The following is a 16239-nucleotide window of genomic DNA, read 5'->3' as shown; positions in this document are numbered from 1 at the left end:
ATCACACCTTTCTTGTTTGTAGATAGGCACACCATATACAAGACCAACTAAAGTGACCCATTCAACTGAGATAGTTACTAGGATAATTAAAGTAACACATGCTTATTATAAAACACTGGCAATAGAACCAGATTTCAAGTTTAAACCAGAAGCGCATCACAAATTGTGTCTCCAACATTCATAAAACAATAGTATTATCAACTTTAATAGCATACAAATGAGTCTAAAATAGCAGCAGCCATAATATATATGGTATCTGCATGCACAAGGAAGGGAAAAACTAAGTAATCTATTCAGAAACTGGATAAATGTAACGCTAAATGTGCTTTGTTCTAAATTAGCCTGATTCATCTGCTACTTCAGTTCGTCAGTTGGTATATTTTGGGCAGAAGTAATGCATAATAAGGGCCAGGCACATTGGCTCATGCTTGTAATCACAGTGTTTTAGGAGGCTGAGGTGGGATGATAGCTTGGGGCTAGGAGTTCCAGACCAGACAGGGGAATACTGCAAGACCCTGTCTGTAAAAAAGAAAAAATTTTTATTTATCCAGGAGTGGTGGCATGTACCTATAATCCCAATTGTGTTGGAAGATCCCTTGAGCTTAGGAGTTCAAGGTTGCAGTGGGCTATAATCCTACCATTGCACTTTAGCCTGGGCAAAAGAGCAAGACCTCTTCTCTAAAGAACGAGCAATGTGGCCAAGCGAGGTGGCTCCCTCTTGCAATCCTAGCATTTTGGGAGGCTGAGGTAGGCAGATCATGAGGTCAGGAAATCGTTTCAACCCTAACACGGTGAAACCCATCTCTACTAAAAATACAAAAAAAAATTAGCCAGGTGTGGTGGTAGGCACCTGTAATCCCAGCTACTCAGGAAGCTGAGGCAGGAGAATCTTTTGAGCCCAGGAGGCGGAGATTGCAGTCAGCCAAGATCATGCCACTGCACTACAGCCTGGCTACAGGGAGAGAGACTCAGTGTCAAAAAAAAAAAAAAAAAAAAAAGCAATGCATAATAGTATTCATAATTCTTTCAATATTTGCCAGGGCAATAAGCACAATAAAGGGTTAATAATTGAACTCCTTTTTGAGATTTTTACATTTTAAATTCATAGAAACATTTATAATATAACTTAAATTTCTATGAACTTTTTAGTTTCAAAGTGTATGTTCAACAATAACATCTCATTTGAACCTTAGATTCTATGAGATTGGACAGAAAAATTATCATTATTCCCATTCTATCAATGAAGAAATTGATTAATTTTTCCATGATTTCTAAATTCCCTTGGAAAATTCTCCAGATTTTGCCACTTGGAAGGACATACACTTTCACACTTAGATTTGAAAGTGGCCATATTTAGCGTGCTTTCCCTAGAACTTCTCTTCTACTCTCTACCACACACTCATATATAATATCTCTCTCTCTCAGTTTTGTTGTTTATGCAATAAATGTTTGTAATGCTGGATTCAATACATTGTTGTTTTATTTATTGGTTTGTTTATTTACATGTTTTCTTTTCCTACTGAAGTTCCATTGCGGAAATAGCTGAAATCACTTAGCAAGTATTTTAGAGCCCAATTATTTCCCAGACACTATGCTAGGAGCTGAAGATGCAGGAAAGCTATTATATTTGTCCTTTTGGAGTCTAATATGTAGTTTTAAAGGCACAGATACAGAGAAATTACAAAAGTGATGACTGTTACAAAGCAGAAGCACAAGGAACTATACCAGATCCATTACAAATGGAACTAACTGCATCTGAGAGATTAGTTACTTCAACCTGAAAGAAGCGATGCTTAAATAAAATGAGTTGAGTAATCTGAAACTGTTGAAAGGAACAAAGTTCTAGAAAACATGAACACATATTTTCATGAACATGAAACATAGGATTTGAAATGTGGTGTTTGACAAACTAAAGAAGTTCAACATAGTTAAAGAATAATGAGCAAAGGGTTTCTCAGGTTTAGAGTTTGGCCAGAAACAAATTTCAAAGAGCCTTGAATATTGGATTATATATTGACAGTAATGAAAATTTACAGAAATATTTTCAGCAGTAATATGGTAATAGTTACTCTTCAAAACTACCACTTTTGTGTTCCTGAGAAGGCAAGCAAGGGTGAATTTTTTAAAATACAGTTATGAATTGAGTATAGAAATCCAGATGAGAGACAACTGAAGTTGGCTTGGACTAGAATGGTGGTAAGGCGGTCAAGTGAAGAAGTTACAGGATTCAACCCACACTCGGGAAGTAGTAGAATCAGTAGGACTTGGCTATTTCTTGGTGATTGAAAGAGAAGGAAAAGAATACTTTTTAGATTTCTGACTTTACAGGAAATATGGAAGAAGGAGAAGATTTAAAGAAAAAATGAAAATACTAAGACTGAGGAGCTCATGAGATATCTTTGTAGGGATGTCACCGAGTCATGTGGACATTGAAGCAACTAGGTACATAATTTAAAAACTTGGGTATCAATCTGATTAGTATCAATATATAGCCATGGAATTATAGAAAAACCTGCAAAACAAGAACACAGATTGGGACAAGGATCGGGCATTAAGAAAGTTGAATGTTTTAATCTTAAAATGGGAAGCATGAACGTTTCAAATTGGATCTTATATTCTGACATTTAACTGAGATTTCCATGTCAAAAGCACTGAGATTATACAGATCTGCCGCAGGACACTGACCAAAGAGCATTTATAAAATTAAGCCTTCCCTATAACATATGTATATGTACATCGTGCACACCCTGTTACAACTTTTAGTTATTTTGAGTCTGGCCATGGTCGCTCATGCCTGTAATCCTAGCACTTTGGGAGGCCAAGGTGGGTGGATTACCTGAGATCAGAAGTTCAAGACGAGGCCACCTAGCCAACATGGTGAAACCTGTATCTACTAAAAACACAAAAATTAACCAGGTGTGTTGGTGACACCTGTAGTCCCAGCTACTTAGGCGGCTGAGACAGGAGAATCACTTGAACCCAGGAAGCAGAGGTTGCAGTGAGCCAAGATCGAGCCAACTACACTCCAGCCTGGACGACAGAGCAGTTGCCTTGACTTAACATTTCATTTCCAAATAGAACTCATTTTATTGCACATTAAAACTTCAACATATCTGTTAAGATATCACATTCAAAAATACATAATATAATAATGAAAACAATTCTCTCAGAATACTAATAATTATTTAGAGAAGGAACTTAAAACTCTGTTTAATTGGAGAAGAAAGTATAGTTAGATATCATTTTACATATATGAATATCCATAGCCATTCCTTTTTTTTTTTTTTTTTTTTTTTTCAAGAAATGAACTAGCCAAGAAAATAGATGATTCTAGGAGGGTGTAAATGAATAATTTCAAAGAAAAGTTTGGCATTTTAGAAGACAGAACCTTAAGGTAACATAACCAATAGAGGACACCTAGTGGTCTTCAGCAGAATCAATATTTGCTTGCAGAAAATATCAGGCAATTCACACACATGTAAGAATGTTGGTGTTAGTAGATATGCCAATTTGAGAAAGATGTCATCACAAATATTATAAGTATTACAGAAATATATGTTTAAACATTTCAGATAACTTCCATATACTTCATTTCATTTGAACTTCACACTGGTTGGTTGTTTGTGGGCATAAATAAGTCACTTTATGCGATTTTCCCTAGATTATGTAGAAAATAATGTTGCAGTTGAAATATACACTAATTTCTGATATAAAATTCATTCCATACAATCATGAAAATCAAAACCTCAAATATAATTGATATTTAAAATAGTAAAACACTGCAGGTAGACTTCATAAAAGGCCTTATCATACTTTATTAACTGATACAAACATTTTCCAACAGCAAGAGTAATTGACAAAGATAAACCTTTTTTTAGCTGTCTAAAAAAGTAGTGTGTTTGACACTGACTGCATACAAAAAAATGCAAGGAAGTGATAAACCTCTCTTCTAACTGGTGTTGTTAGCTCTATCCATAGTGGCCTCCAATCCTCTTCATTCTGTAGTACTCTAAAATGTGTATCTCCTGACTAAAATGCAACAATGGTACCTTTTGATTAAGTCTATCCTTAGCACAAATTCTGGTCTGCATGTCTAAACTTAATCTGGAGATGTGCATCTACTGCCCTAGGCTGCTTGTATGTTGTGTCTTGTGGAATGCACTGGTCTGCCTGGCCCACTTGTTCAGCTTGGTAACCCACATTCCAGATTCAAAATTCAGTTCAGTATTTCAAAGGCTTCCTCTTGTGCAGAAGCAATTGTGTTGCTCACTCCCTTATTTGTGCCACCACTTCTTACACCATCTGTGATTATTTGCTCACATCTGCTTTTCTTACAAAACTGGCATCTGTCTTCTATTCTTATTTGCAGCGTCTCCACATAACAGATTACTCAGTAAACCCTTGGGAGTGAAGAACGAATACTCTCTTATTATTATTGATTGGATTCACAACATGAGAGATTGCCAGTATTTAGTGGATAAGCATGCTCTGATTATTTATTGTATTTATAACCCTGCAGTAGTATACCAAAAAATTCAAGGGCAAAATTTGACACTGATTTTCCCTATGATGTCTACGTCTGGCAAAAGGAAAGGGAAATGTGTGTGATAAAGCATTAGTAACCAAATGATCATGAACACATGCACGTAGAGCAAGTAGAAATTTTTATTGTAAAGGTATTGACTGTCACAGTAGAGTCCATCAATACAGAATACTTTCCGGAAATTAGTTTAAGCCTGATTTTTTTTTTTTTTTTTTGAGATGTTTTGCTCTTTTCACCCAGGCTGGAGTACAATGAAATGATCTCAGCTCACTACAACCTCCGCCTCCCAGGTTCAAGTGGTTCTCCTCCAGAGTAGCTAGGATTACAGGCACCTGCCACCACACCCAGTTAATTTATATATATTTTTAGTAGAGACATTTTTCACCATGTTGGCCAGGTTGGTCTCAAACTCCTGACCTCAGGTGATCCACCCACCTCAGCCTCCCAAAGTGCAGGGATTATAGGTGTGAGCCACTGTGCCTGGCCTAAAGTCTGATTTTTAAAGGAGTGACAGAAAAAAAAAAAAAAAAAAAAAAAAAAAAGGCTTTCCAAATCAGAGATGTAGCAGGAGTAAAATTATAGAAGCAGAAAGAATCATTTCCTGCAAGGAGGACTGTAAAACAAAAACACAAACAAACAGAAAAGAATTGGGTGCAAATATGAAGTGACAATGGTAAAAGCAGGGAACAATGTGCTGGAGAGCCTTGTAGGCACAGCAAAGAAACACAGATTTGATGTGATAAGCAACAGGGAGCCTCTCTAAAATCTAGTATAGGGCAGGTTTGGGACAACTCTGCTGTTTGCTTATGGCAAGTCTTAAAATCCTATGTTTTTTTAAAATATGAAAGTAATTAAAATATGTATTGTATAATTATAGATAGGCAATCTATAATAAGAGTTAGTTTCTACTTTGTACCAATTTGAATGCTAAAATTAACCAAAGACAGAAACTGTAATCTGCATTAGTTCCCTGCAGAATAAATTTCCTTATTACTTCTCTGTTGTTATATATGATTTGTATATAAAACTATCCCTAAGCCAGTATAAATATCTAGTATTGGTTTCAAGACAAGCATTGAAATGTTCAAGACACATTATTCATATGAAATTGCTATAAACATATAAGATCGAAACCACAAGCCCTCCTTCCTGCCCCAAAATGTATTTAACTAATCGTAATTTGTCCCAGTTCTGTACAAGGGAGGTTGGGGAGATTCAAAATGATGATTAAAAAATAAAATATTATAGTTATATATTCCAAAGCCATAGTTATTATATAATGATGCATTTCCTACTTTTTAAAATTAACTATGAAATATTTATGCTTTATCTATGACATTAAGTCCTACAAAGAGATAATCATTACAGTGTAACATTTCTCTTTGCAATGAATATTTCCTAAACCTCTAAAAAATTTCGAAGGTCATCTCCTATTGATAAAATGACTGAGATCAGCAGCTGTAAAGGAACTCTTCGCCTTTACAAACTGAATAATCGCCTATTCACTAAGCTCTTAATCTACTCTTTATCTCTTCAGTGGCTTGTGATTGTCACATATTCCATTTAATTTCCAGGGATTTCCTCACCGTATGTCTCTTTTAGAAGGATCATACAGAATTGGGTCCCCTTGTGATAGGTTATGAAATAGCAGTCTGGCTTGGATCAGTATCATTACTTGTAATACTGTAACAACAATGCTGAATTCAAACAATAATTTTTTAAACTCAAATGAAAGAACGGGAAAGATTCACCTCAGTTTTCTAGCTATTGAAAGAAAAGACATTTTTGGCTTGATTTATCTAAAATATCTCTGATTTTTACCTCACCTGGCAACATATATAAAGTTTCAGTTTAATGTCACAGAGAACTATTTTTACATCCTAAATCTATTGGTCTTATAATTGGCTCATGAAAACAACTTCCCTTTTCATTTCTTAACACCATGTGTTTCATAAATTAGTTGCCCAAATCAGCTATTTCCTCCTGTATTAAACACTAATTCAGCTTTAGAAATGATAATAACATAAGGACAAAATTTTAAAGCTTCTGTATCTCATTCATAATATTTTTCTAATTTACCTGGCATCAGGGCTTCTTGTTGTTTTTCAGTTGAACTAATTCAGTCCAGAAAAAAAAAAATGTATTGTTGAAGATGGAAGCAGTTTCCTATAGAAGGCAGCAGCTTCCCTCAGGAATGATTCATTTAGAACAGTGGCAGCTTCCAGACTTCACACATTACTTCCCCAAATTTGCTGAATTTAGCATTAGCCAGCTTGGTACTAAAACACTCAGAATCAAAGACATGTGGGAGAACTCACATATTCCTCTACATTCTTATTTCAAAAGCTCACAGAGCTACTTTTTCTGATTTATTTGTTATATTTCTACTTGTAAACATATTCTGGTGGCATTTATAAAAATCAGGTAGAGAGATTTCCAGTTTTGGAATCATTCAACTTTCCTTGTGATTATGGTTAGAATCATGTAGGTGATAGAAGGATGAATTTTTATTAAATTCTGGATTATTCTTCTGTTTCTTCCCGGTTTAACAGTATTACTAACAGGCATTAAATACCCAAGATACATGATATTATATGGGGTATCATATAATCAAGAAAACATTCTTCACCTAAATGGGCTTATGGCTAATTTATTACCAAGGTCATTTATTTATAAGAAAGATCTTGCCAACTCACAACTCTAGCCTGAATGTACTTGGTTACCAAATGTCTGTAAGTGCATATTAAATTGCATTTTACAATAACGATAGCAGTAAGCTGATGTTCTTAAATTATATCATGGCATCTTTAAAACACATCATGTTACACAGATCTAGGTTCCTGTGATTACTGCCAGAAGCCAAAGGACATTGGTGTTAAGGAGTATGCTCTTCTATGACCACATGGCCTGCCATTTTATCTGATAGGATGCCATCTGTTCATCCTGCTGCCATTCTCTAGGGTAACTGGGTTAAAACGACAAGACATTAAAAATAGTCACATTGCTACTGTATTTTTAATTGACTGGATATTTATATCAGTGACTTTCCTTTCACAGGATATTTGTGAAAATATTTTTCTGTGGCCTTGTTTTAAAAGGTACTGTTCAATGTTATTGCATTGCATGCCCCACAGTCTTAATTAAGAAAAGTTCCCTACAATTTCTTAGACTATCTATAAAATAGTAAAATATTAAGATAGTTATAACTAAAAGAGTATATGTCATAGTAAGAACTTACATAGTTTTGCAGTTATGAGCACTAGATCCTGACTCTGATTGCCAAGTTTAGAATCCCAGCTCTACTGCTTACTAGTTCTATGAATCTGGACAACTTACCTTATAGTATTTAATTGTTCTTATCTGTCAAATTATGGCAATAATATCTACATCATTGAGTTATTAGGAAGATTCAGTGACCTAATACATGTAAAGGATCAAACATACTACATGACATGTAATAAGCCTTCAATAAATATTAGAAATTATTAGCAAGAATCATCTTGGTTTGGTATTAATCTCAAGTTGGCATAAAAAAGGTTTGAGAACTGAACATTTATTCCATTTTAGATGGAATGTGTTACATAGAGAAAAATTACAAGATGAATCCGATTTCTCAAATGTGCTTCATTTGATTTTAAATATATCCCATATCTATATTTTAAGAATGATCCATTTTTATGCCTTTTTATCAGTGTATTATGCAGTGTTTTATTATTTCATGTCATTTCCTGAAATCCTGTGAACCAAAATGTCACTGACAAGCACATACAAAAACACTGCTACCACCTCACAGAATTCAAACAGAACTTCCATTTTATGACTTATTTAAAAGCATAATCTATCTTGAAAATGCTAAAAAGTATTTCTGTATGGAGTAAAGCAATAATCTATACCCAGTATATGAGTTTATATGACTTTCATTAGTATTGGTTTAGGCATTCTACAGGTCTTTAGGACTGTTACGTTTATGAAGGCAATAAAATTCAGGTTATAATTAATACAAAAAGGCTTAGGAAGAAAAGGAAGTCAAATGGTTAAATGCAGACTTTGAAGATAGGGATATAAACTCCTTTGCTTGATGATGGTTTAAATCAGATCTTTGGAAACTCCAGTTGGCTGAGCCTTCTCAGGTCCTACCCACGTCTGAGAACAGCAGATGCCCTATTCAGCAAAATATGGGTCTGACTAGTCAGATTCACTCCATTTATTCACTGTACTCTTTGTGTTTTCTATGTACAATATTCCTCATGAATATGCTCTTTTTTAGTATTATGAAATGAACTAATAGGGAGAAACTATAATAAATTACTATAAGCAAGGCCTAATAGTGAGCAAAATTTTAATACACTAAAAACAAAGCCTTTATATATACAACGTGGAAATGAAGAAGCAATCAGTTTTACCCAAACATGAGTTCAATGAAACTTCAATATTAGAGGAGACAAAAACTATCTTGTAGAGCTAATGATGTGCCAGATTAACAATCAGACCCTACACATCTTTATCAAAGATAGTACTTGATGTATTCATATTAGAGTTAAAAAAAAAAACAAAAAACAAGGCAGGAGAGGGGTTGTATTGAACAGGATAATTGTTAATTAAAGTGTATTCATTTTAAAATATAATACATTGGCATAAAATGATCACTATTTTTTCAGCTCATTCAAATCTATTATTTGATCATATATTTTAGGGATACAAATTTATCACTTAACGTTTGGAAAAGAGGAGTCAAGTACATTTTTCTACTTGAATTTCATAAAACTCATTATATGTAGCACAGTTGTTCATTTTAAAAGTCATATTTAACAGTTTCATGATATAGATTTAAAAAAGAAAAAGATGCATCTTACCTCTTCCCATTGATGTATGTATCTAATTAACCTTGAAAGTCGTAATAAACGCAAGAGACTGAGAATTTTTGTAAACCTCACAATGCGAAGTGCCCTGGCTGTCTTGTAAACTTCTGAATCCATTCCTTTTTCTACAATAAGAAAGATATAATCCACTGGGATGGATGAGATGAAGTCAACCACAAACCAGCTTTTTAAATAATTCATCTTGATCACTTTGGGGTCCAGGATGATTTCAGAACTGTCTTCATTGACAGTCCCAGTCCTAAAATTCATGATCAGGTCCAATAGGAAAACTGTATCTGATGCCACATTGAAAATAATCCATGGTGTTGTTGTTTGCTCTGTAAAGAATGTGATTCCAACTGGTATGATGACTAGATTTCCAACCATCATTATAAGCATTATTAAATCCCAATAAAACCTACAACAAATAAAAAAGAATCAGATTTTAAGATGTAGAAAATAACCAGCGTATTCCCCCCATGAAAAATTATTACTGACATAAAATGAGATCAGTAAGTAAAATAACAAAGAAATGGTTTTGCAAGAAAAAAAAATGTGATTCCTTAAATGGCTATAAGTCTAAATATAAGTAAAATTAATATATTCCTAAACCAAGACATTATAATTACAGAATTCTAAAAATTATATGATATGAAGCATTATACAAATAAAATCAAGAACATTCATACCCCCATTTATTTGGTAAAGAGGCAAAAAAAGCAACCTGCCTTATAGTTACAAAATATACACAGAAACTAGAAGGAAGTGTAAGACTAGAAGATCTGTAAGAATGCCTTTGGGAAGGCTCTTTGGAGGTATTTGGAATTATTTTACATGTCCATTTACCATAGATTAGAAAAAAATGAAATAAATAGGATACTCTAACAATTAATTTTGGTACTGCAGTTTTATCTCAATAAATACAGATTAGGTTTGCCATGGAGTCTAGGATACCCTGAAGCTTTACAGTACTCTAAATACTTATGCTTTCTTCTTCTTTTGCTTGAAATAAGAAAACTAATTTTAGTCTGATGCTAAAAAGAACTGAACAGGTTCTACTCCAGATTTGAAACCAGAATCTACCTAAAATTTATGTTTTTATTACTACTGTACTGAACAACTACTTTAAATATATTGCCACTATTTCTCTAAAAATATTTTCTTTTTTTTTGTTTGTTTTGAGATGGAGTTTCACTCTTGTTGCCCAGGCTGGAGTGCAATGGCACGATCTTGTCTCACTGCAAACTCTGCCTCCAGAGTTCAAGCGATTCTCTCGTCTCAGCCTCCGAGTAGCTGGCATTACAGGCGCCCACCATGCCAGGCTAAAAAAATACTTTCTTTAACATTTCTAATTTAATTTTGAACATGCCTATGACTACTAATTACCTTTTGAAATACTGTTATCTCAATTTACATTAAAATTGAGAGAAAACCAGGAATGAAGTTCCTGGTTTATATAGCTTAACTAAATTCATTTGACATAACTATAACGTTATTTTTATGAGGGTTCTCTCAGTCTGTTGATGCTGCCGTTAATCAAATATTTATAGTTGTTATAGTGTCTACTTCTAAAGATGAAAAAAAAATAACTAACACAACTGTATAATCACAAAATGTTTTCAACAACATGAGCTACTTTATCCTAGTCATAGGTGTGCTCTTTGAGTAGGTTTGCATAAACAATATAAACTTCCATGATAAAAATGTCTGTTAACCAAGATTTTTTTTTTTACATGAGCACTCCTACTTAGACTATTTTAGCTACATTTTGGTCAGGTATACATTTGTATAAACCTTTCAAAGTTACTATCATCTGCAATTATGAATGAATGACTCCTGAAATAAAAGTAGTAGTTGAAGAAAGAACTATAATATGCCCTATCTCCCCTGTCTCCAGACTTAGGATGTTGTAAAGGATAAGCGTTTATCATTTTGAAAATTCCACCAGTATTTCTGTCAAAACTTATATGTAATTTTTGCAACAAGTATACAAATACCCATGTCAGTCATACAACATGTGCTGGTAGTTTAAATGAAATGATTTTATATCTTCTTCTCACAGTGGAAATGCAAAATGTCCCATTCAACATAATAATGACAGAGGAAAGACGTAGAGGACGTGCAATATTGTAATAGCTATTTCACAAAGAAATGGCATCACTAAACTCTAAAATGAAACTCTGTCTACTCTGAGGATTTTTCACTCCTGGGCACTCCTATCAAGTCCCTTCTGTATGCTTCTCTCTCTGCCCCCCTCTTCAAGGCTGTTGTTCCCCTGGGTGTCACACATCTTTCATCTTCTATTCTACACAGTGCCCTTGAGAAATATTATATACTCATCCATGTCTTTAATAATTAATTTGTAACTGATGACCCCAAAAGCTTTATCTTCAGTCCATTCCTATCTTCTAAGGCTCCTAATCCTCATAATCAGCAACCCGTTAAATCTCTCTCCTGGCATATCTCACACTCATCTCAAACAGCCTGCCTAAGCTGAAGCTCATAATCTCCTCTCCCTCGTATATTCCTCACATATCCCCTATCTCAGGGAATGGAACAACCTTATATGCGATTTGCAAGCCAGAAACCATGGAGCCATCCTAAAAAACTCTTGGCCCCAAATCTACTCAAACCCATATCCAATTGCTTACCATGGCTGCTTAGTTTTCACACCTAAATGTATGTTGCATTCATCCATTTGCACTTAACAATTCCCACTGCAGCTGTCCTCATTCAGAAAGTCTTACCAGCTGTTTTATTTAGAAACCAGTCACTTAAATTATTTTATTTTATATTTTCTAATCTGTTCAATGAAGATTATTATAGAACCAAATGCACAGGGTTTTGTGGATTAAATGAAAAATATATGCTAATCCGAGGGCCTGGCCTATAATTGTGGCACACAATGCAGGTGACCTAGTCAGTATCCATTTACCTTTCCTCACCTACCAAAATAAATCTAATTTGTGAGAAGCACCCAGCAGCCTAAGGAAAAATATTCATTACTATATACATCTTTGCATTTCTGTAATTAAAATAGAAGCTTTTTTCTGAAGGAAAACTAATATCCCATCCCTCAGAGCAACAGAGATAAAAAGAAAGTACCATTCATTCTTTATTACAGTAATAATGCTTATCACACCATAGCTTTTTGATAGCAATATGTAATATAGTCTGAAGCCATTAGCTATCTCAATACCAGTAGGAAGCTCTGTTAAACCCTGTAATATCCTTTTAAAGTAACATTGACTCTATTTTGCAGACAAAACCACAAGTGCTATTCTATGTTTATATAACACTGTCTTTAGTTAGTGTTATATAATGGATGGATTCATTCCTTAGGTAACCAAAGAAAACACAATTATAACCTATTCTAGAAGTTCGATATACCTTCTTTAAATAAAAAAAAAATGGGTTCTTGAAAATTGACCCTGAACTCCTGGCGGGGTGGATCCAAGATGGCCATTTAGGAACAGCTCAGGATTGCAGCTCCCAGTGAAAGCGAGGAGGCTGCTGCAGGTGATCCCCAGGCAAGCAGGGCCTGGAGTGGAACTCAGCAGACCTACAGCAGAGGGGCCAGACTGTCAGAAGGAAAACTAAGAAACAGAAATAACCTCATCATCAACAAACAGAACGTCCACTCAGAGACCAAATCTGAAAGCCAGCAACTACAAAGACAACAGGTGGATAAATCCATAAAGATGGGAAGAAACCAGCACAAAAAGGATGAAAACACCCGAAACCAGAAGACCTCTCCTCCTCCTACAAGGGATCACAACTCCTTACCAGAAAGGGAACAAAGTTGGATGGAGAACGAGTATGATGAAATGACAGAATCAGACTTCAGAAGGTGGGTAGTAAGAAACTTCTGTGAACTAAAAGAACATGTTCTAACCAAATGCAAAGAAAATAAGCACCTTGAAAAAAGATTTGACGAAACGCTAACGAGAATGGACAAAATAGAAAAAAATATAAGTGAATTGATGGAGCTGAAAAACACAACACGAGAACTATGTGAAGCATGCACAAGTATCAACAGCCGAATTGACCAAGCAGAAGAAAGGATATCAGAGGTCGAAGATCAACTCAATGAAATAAAATGGGAAGGCAAGAATAAAGAAAAAAGGGTAAAAAGGAATGAACAAGTCTCCAAGAAATGTGGGACTACGTGAAAAGACCTAATCTACGTTTGATAGGTGTACCTGAATGCGACAAAGAGAACGAATCCAAGCTGGAAAATACTCTTCAGGATATTATCCAGGAAAACGTCCCCAACCTAGCAAGGCAGGCCAATATTCAAGTCCAGGAAATACAGAGAACACCACAAAGATATTCGTCAAGAAGAGCAACCCCAAGGCACATAATTGTCAGATTCACCAGGGTTGAAATGAAGGAGAAAATACTAAGAGTAGCCAGAGAGAAAGGTCAGGTTACCCACAAAAGGAAGTCCATCAGACTCACAGCAGATCTCTCGGCAGAAACCCTACAAGCCAGAAGAGAGTGGGGGCCAATATTCAACATCCTTAAAGAAAAGAACTTTCAACCCAGAATCTCCTATCCAGCCAAACTAAGCTTCATAAGTGAAGGAAAAATAAAATCCTTTGTGAACATGCAAGTACTCAGAGATTTCATCACCACCAGGCCAGCTTTACAAGAGCTCCTGAAAGAGGCTCTACACATATAAAGGAACAACCAGTACCAGTCACTCCAAAAACATGCCAAATGGTAAAGAGAATCAACACAATGAAGAATCTGCATCAACTAATGGGCAAAACAGCCAGCTAGCACCAAAATGGCAAGATCAAATTCACACATAGCAATATTAACCCTAAATGTAAATGGACTAAATGCCCCAATCAAAAGACACAGACTGGCAAATTGGATAAAAAGCCAAAACCCATTGGTGTGCTGTATCCAGGAAACCCATCTCACATGCAAGGATACACAAAGGCTCAACATGAAGGGATGGAGGAAGATTTACCAAGCAAATGGAAAGCAAAAAAAAACAGGAGTTGCAATTCTCATCTCTGATAAATTAGACTTTAAAGCAACAAAGATCAAAAGAGGCAAAGAAGGACATTACATAATGGTAAAAGGATCAACGCAAAAAGAAGAGCTAACTATCCTAAATATATATGCACCCAATACAGGAGCACCCAGATACATAAGGCAAGTTCTTAATCACTTACAAAGAGGCTTAGACTCCCACACAATTATAGTGGTAGACTTTAACACCCCATTGTCAATATTAGACAGATCAACCAGACAGAAAATTAACAAGGATATCCAGGACTTGAACTCAGACCTGAACCAAGCAAACCTAATAGACATTTACAGAACTCTCCACCCCAAATCCACAGAATATACATTCTTCTCAGCACCACATCACACCTACTCTAAAACTGACCACAAACTTGGAAGTAAATCGCTCCTCAGCAAATGCAAAAGAACAGAAATTATAACAAACAGTCTCTCAGACCACAGTGCAATCAAGTTAGAACTCAGAATTCAAGAACTAACCCAGAACCGCACAGCTTCATGGAAACTGAACAACTTGCTCTTGAATGCTGACTGGGTAAACAATGAAATGAAGACAGAAATAAAGATGTTCTTCGAAACCAACAAGAATGAAGACACAACATACCAGAATCTCTGGGACACATTTAAAGCAGTCTCTAGAGGAAAATATATAGCAATAAGTGCCGACATGAGGAGCAAGGAGAGATCAAAAATTGACACCCTATCATCAAAATTGAAAGAACTAGAGGAGCAAGATCAAAAAAACTCAAAGTCTAGCAGAGGACAAGAAATAGCTAAGATGAGAGCAGAACTGAAGGAGATAGAGACACAAAAAAACCTTCAAAAAGTCAATAAATCCAAGAGCTGTTTTTTTGAAAAGATCAACAAAATAGACCACTAGCCAGATTAATAAAAAAGAAAAGAGAGAATAACCAAATTGATACAATAAAAAAACGATAAAGGGGATATCACCAGAGATTCCACAGAAATTTAAACCATCATCAGAGATTATTACAAACAACTCTGTGCACATAAACTAGTAAACCTGGAAGAAATGGATAAATTCCTGAACACTTGCCTCCTCCCAAGCCTAAACCAGGAAGAAGCCAAAACCCTGAACGGACCCATAACAAGGTCTGAAGTTGAGGCAGCAATTAAGAGCTTACCACCCAAAAAAAGCCCAGGTCCAGACAGGTTCACAGCCGAATTCTACCATAGATATAAAGAGGAGCTGGTACCATTCCTTCTGAAACTATTCCAAACAATACAAAAAGAGGGAATTCTTACCAAATCATTTTATGAGACCAACATCATCCTGATTCCAAAACCCGGCAGAGACGCAACAAGAAAAGAAAACTTCAGGCCAATATCCATGATGAACATAGATGCAAAAATCTTCAATAAAATACTGACAAGCTGATTGCAACAGCACATCAAAAAGCTTATCCACCATGATCAAGTAGGCTTCATCCCGGGCATGCAAGGCTGGTTCAACATACGCAAGTCTATAAATGTAATTCACCACATAAACAGAACCAAAGACAAAAACCACATGATTATCTCAATTGATGCAGAGAAGGCCTTTGACAAAATTCTACAGCCCTTTATGCTAAAAACACTCAATAAGCTAGGTATTGATGGAACGTATCTCAAAATAATAAAAGCTATTTATGACAAACCAACAGCCAATATCATACTGAATGGGCAAAAACTGGAAGCATTCCCCTTGAAATCTGGCACTAGACAAGGATGCCCTCTATCACCACTCCTATTCAATATAGTATTAGAAGTTCTAGCCAGAGCAATCAGGCAAGAAAA

At 35.4% G+C, this 16239-nt stretch overlaps 1 protein-coding gene across 1 annotated transcript in view; it reads right to left on the bottom strand.

The window, feature by feature from the left end:
- HCN1 (hyperpolarization activated cyclic nucleotide gated potassium channel 1) overlaps positions 1 to 16239 on the bottom strand; it is a 378126-nt gene that overhangs the window by 320029 nt on the left and 41858 nt on the right. Inside the window, exon 2 of the mRNA XM_032281138.1 lies at positions 9397 to 9820. Within this exon, the coding sequence (XP_032137029.1) occupies positions 9397 to 9820 (424 nt within the window). The remainder of the gene's footprint in view (positions 1 to 9396; positions 9821 to 16239) is intronic.

The sequence above is a fragment of the Sapajus apella genome, unplaced genomic scaffold (assembly GCF_009761245.1).
Source record: "Sapajus apella isolate SASKATOON/1434 unplaced genomic scaffold, GSC_monkey_1.0 scaffold1, whole genome shotgun sequence".
Lineage (NCBI taxonomy): Eukaryota > Metazoa > Chordata > Mammalia > Primates > Cebidae > Sapajus > Sapajus apella.
The sequence above is the reverse complement of the archived record's forward strand: the minus strand, read 5'-3'. Positions and strand labels throughout refer to the sequence as shown.